Source organism: Colobus angolensis, unplaced genomic scaffold (genome assembly GCF_000951035.1).
Source record: "Colobus angolensis palliatus isolate OR3802 unplaced genomic scaffold, Cang.pa_1.0 Scaffold96, whole genome shotgun sequence".
NCBI lineage: Eukaryota > Metazoa > Chordata > Mammalia > Primates > Cercopithecidae > Colobus > Colobus angolensis.
In genome coordinates, this window is record NW_012123598.1 from 205234 (window position 1) to 209991 (window position 4758).

The following is a 4758-nucleotide window of genomic DNA, read 5'->3' on the forward strand; positions in this document are numbered from 1 at the left end:
AGTTCTGAATTTTGTAAAATGTTTTTATTACATTTTGAGATTTTCATTTTAGTCTGTTAACATAGATTAAGAAAGAGTTTGAATTGTTTGACCAAATTTGTATTCTTGATAAACCTCACTAGGTTATGATTTACTATTGTTTGTATATGGCTGGATTCAGTTTGCTAAATGTCTTTTTGTTTTGTTTTAGCACGAGTGCAAGTTTATTTTAAAAGCCTTTAGAACAGGAAAGAAAGGCAAGTATGCTTGGAAGAGACCCAAGGGGGTGATTTGATGGACAAGTGCCTCGATTTGCTAAAACTTTCTTAAGGCTCCGTGTCTTCATGTGGTTATTGATCTATAGTTTTGTCTAATGTCATTGCCTGCTTTAGTGTCCTGTTAATGCTAACTTTCATGTAGTCCAGAATTGTTTGAACCTTTGTCTTTTTGGAAGAGTTTGTATACACTTGGTATTACTTCTTCATTTAATATTTTGTAAAACTTCTTATGTATTCTAGGGATGACCCTCAGCTGATGCCATCAAGAAAAACGAATCTCAGTCCTACAACCACAAAGAACTTAAATATGCTAACAACTGAAATAAGCAAGAAAGAGATTCTCCCTGAGACTCTAGAAAGGAACACAATCATGCCAACACTTTGATTTTAACCCAGTGAGACCTCTGTTATATTTATGATAATATATTTGTGTTGTGACTTTTCGGGATAGCAATAGAAAGCTAATACATCAACATTATTCTGTAAGCATTTCTTTATTTTCCAATGCAGTATTTCCTCGAATCATGTTGTACCTTTTCTGCCACAACTTGAAAACAGCCCCTTCTCTAAGGAGTTCTGGTTCTTTTTATTAAAAAATTATATAAACCAGTAACTGGGTATTAAATATACTCAAAGCTACTGGAATGCCATGGCTTGCTAGGCTGTCTCAGTAAAGACAGGGAATATGTACACATTTATCTATACATTGAATTCTTTATCTGTAGTTAAACCTACAAATATTTCAGAAGTTGGGTATTTAAAAAGATTCTTAAGACTACAGTAGCATACTCACATAAGGCTTTTATTTATAGGCAAAGATGTGGTATAGTAAGAGAATACAACACCAAATGCACAATGAATAAAATAACAAATGGATAAACAGGACTTCATAAAATTAAGACAATCTGCTCTAGGGAAGATACTGTTAAGAACTGAAAACAAAGCCAAGCATGGTGGCTCATGCCTGTAATCCCAGCACTTTGGGAGACTGAGGCAGGATGATCACTTGAGGCCAGGAGTTAGAGACTAGTCTGTGCAACATTGCACGACCTCATCTCTAAATTTTAGAAAACAAAAGCCACAGACTGTGAGAAAACATTGGCAATGCTTATATCAAATAAGGGATTTGTCTCCAGAAATATTAAGAACTTGTAACCGTTTTAAAAAACAGGCAAAAAATGCCAACAGACATGTTACTAACGAAGATATGACTGACAAGTAAGCACATTAAAAAAAATGCGCAAAACTGAGTCACTGGAAAAATACAAATTAAGAACTACAATGAAATACTAGTGCACACTTAGTAAAATGGCTAAATGACTTCTAAATGACTTAGTAAAATGGCTAAATGACTTCTATATATATAACTGTCAGTAATGTGAAGAAATGGAAAATCTAATATATTCCAGGAGGGAATATGAAATGCTCACCATTTAGAACACAATTTGGCAAGCTTTTAAAATTTCAAACATTTGGATCTACTCACAGAATAACTGAGTGAGGAACTTTGCAGCCCTGTTACACAGCCAAAAGGGTGAAAATTATAAAAACGCAATTCAGTCTCTGGAAATGGCCATAAGGGTGTACGGCAAATAAATATTTATTAAAGATCTAACATTCATAAGAACAGCAAAAGTCAGTCACATCTGAACCAAGACCACTCCTTTCCTCTCCCAACTCCAAACTCAGCGAGATTAAAACTCCATTCGACTGGTGCAGCCAAGAATACAGGGCTCCCTCTCTCCGGAGCTCCAAGGCAGAGGGCTATCTTCTCAGGAAGGACAATCTGTCAGGAATTCTCATCCTGCCTCCAGGGTGCATATTTAGATGAATGACGTTCAATTGCCAGCTGTCTCATAAAGGCCATCCTCAGAGTTTGTTTTTTTTTTTTTTTTTTGAGACGGAGTCTTGCTCTGTCGCCCAGGCTGGAGTGCAGTGGCCGGATCTCAGCTCACTGCAACCTCCGCCTCCCGGGCTCACGCCATTCTCCTGCCTCAGCCTCCCGAGTAGCTGGGACCACAGGCGCCGGCCACCTCGCCCGGCTAATTTTTTGTATTTTTAGTAGAGACAGGGTTTCACCGTGTTAGCCAGGATGGTCTTGATCTCCTGACCTCGTGATCCGCCCGTCTCGGCCTCCCAAAGTGCTGGGATTACAGGCGTGAGCCACCGCGCCCGGCCCAGAGTTTCTGTTTTAAGTGAGGTCATATTGATTCAGAGACAGTATATAACCCACCACCCTACGGCCTTTCTTCAGTCTCAACTTTCTGGTGTTGAATAGGGTTAGGCCTTTGGCTGAAACCCTTTTCTATATTCACTACATTGTCCACTTTGAGAACTGTCCAGTGTTGAACAAGATTGGAGGTGTGGCTAACGGATTTCTATCTGTTACCTTGAGGACTTTTTTCCACTGTGAACCTTCTGGTGTTAAATGAGGCTGAAACACCGGCTAAAGGATTTCACACAATCACTGCATTTCTCCAGTGTGAATCCTTCGGTGTTTAAAAAGACTGGAGTTGTGGCGAAAAAATTTCCCACATTCCCTGCACTGATAAGGCCTTGCTCCAGTGTGAACCCTCTGATGTTTAATGAGGCCGGAATTCTCTCTAAACAATCTCCCACATTCATTGCACTTAAAAGGCTTTTCTCCAATGTGAACTTTTCGATGTTGCATGAGGGTTGAGCTTTGGCTAAAAAACTTCCCACACTCCATGCACTCATAAGGCTTTGCTCCAGTGTGAACCCTCTGATGTCTAACAAGGGTGGAATTCTCTCTAAATAATCTCCCACATTCATTGCACTTAAAAGGCTTTTCTCCAGTGTGAACTTTTCGATGTTGCATAAGGCTTGAGCTTTGGCTAAAAAACTTCCCACATTCGCTGCACTCATAAGGCCTTTCTCCAGTGTGAACACGCCAATGTTTGATAAGGTTGGACTTGTGGCTATAGAATTTCCCACATTCACTGCACTTATAAGGTCTCTCTCCAGTGTGAACTCTCTGATGTTTCATGAGGCTGGAGTTGAAACTAAACAATTTTCCACATTCACTGCACTCATAAGGCCTTACTCCAGTGTGGATTTTGTGATGCTGAACAAGCGTGGAATTATGCCTGAAAGCTTTTCCACATTCACTGCATGTAAAAGGCTTTTCTCCAGTGTGAACTCTCTGGTGTTCAACGAGATGAGCATTACGGCTAAAGGATTTTCCACAGTCACTACACCCATAAGGCCTTTCTCCAGTGTGAACTATTTGGTGTATAAAAAGGTTGGACATATCTCTAAATAACTTCCCACATTCACTGCATTCATAAGGCTTTTCCCCAGTGTGTAGTCTCTGGTGCTGAACAAGTAAATATTTCTGACCAAAGGCTTTCCCACACTCACTGCATTTGAAATGCCTTTTTCCAGCATGAAAGGCCTCCCTACTTTTGGAGCTCCTATGTGACTTCTCTCCCGTGTGAGTCACCTGGTGCTTGAGAATAACTGAGCTGGTCGGGAGGTCCTTCCCAACTTCCCTGCTTTGCAAGGACTTCTCTGATAGTTGAACTTTGCAACTCCTCAAAACTGGAACCCTGCCCGGTTGTCTTTTTAAGGATTTCTCTCCACAGTGCTGCTTCTGGTGTTGCTGAACATTTGAACTGCACAGTCCTACAGAAGCACTCTGCTCAGGAGCCTCCTTGGCCTCGGCTCCATGCCAACAACCTGAAAGAAGAGACATGTTGATGAAGTAAACGTAGTCTTTGGTGCGAGGAGGCAGCAATCTCACAAATGTGTCTGACACACACAGTAATTATTACCTGGGGCTGCTGGCAGAAACGAGGGGGGCTAGCTCTCGGCAGGGAAGGGCCTGCTATGCACTGCTGAACCTGGCCAGCTCAAGGATTTGGGGAGGCCTCATGAGCACCAAGGAAGCAAGGATTGGGTATAGCACAGGGAGGAGAGGCAGAGTCCCCAACACAATCCTCTGCAAATGGCTTTCCAGAGGACTTTGGCTGCTGGAGACACAGGAACACGGCACAGAAGGTTATGTCCAGATCCAGAAAAAATCAACTGCAACCAAATAGCTGGTGCTCAAGGACTATGCAAGGATAAGCGCCCACCTCACCACATATTCAGTGAAAGCCACTGCTGAAAGGTGCTGCTGAGGATTGGGTGAAACATGGAGGACAGAGAGGTGGGGAATGGCCCTGGGTCAAATATCAGAATAGACATAAATGGGTGACTGAGGAAGAAGACAGAAATCAGCTATGATCCCTTGCCTTAGTATCAAAATATCTGGGCCCACTGGTATGATATGAACCCATCCCCGAGTTCATACCTCCCTGAGCTCCACCCACCAAGTACCTCTCGGTATGGCTGAAGTCACAACTTCCGAGGCAGGCATGAAGGGCTCCTCCCATGACTCCAGCTGGGTTATTTCATGGGTCTTGGAAGATGCAAGTCCTAAGGAAAACAACAGGTGAGTGGCAGCACTGAGCCAGAATGACTTATCCCATCATGGACC

At 42.3% G+C, this 4758-nt stretch overlaps 1 protein-coding gene across 1 annotated transcript in view; it reads right to left on the reverse strand.

Moving 5' to 3' along the window:
* Window positions 1-2119: 2119 nt before the first annotated feature.
* LOC105504914 (zinc finger protein 419-like) overlaps window positions 2120-4758 on the reverse strand; it is a 7158-nt gene continuing 4519 nt past the window's right edge. Inside the window, exons 3-5 of the mRNA XM_011932563.1 lie at window positions 4599-4726; window positions 2439-3956; window positions 2120-2131 (exon numbers count right to left, since the gene is read on the reverse strand). Of these exons, the coding sequence (XP_011787953.1) occupies window positions 2722-3956; window positions 4599-4726 (1363 nt within the window). The 3' untranslated portion in view covers window positions 2120-2131; window positions 2439-2721. The remainder of the gene's footprint in view (window positions 2132-2438; window positions 3957-4598; window positions 4727-4758) is intronic.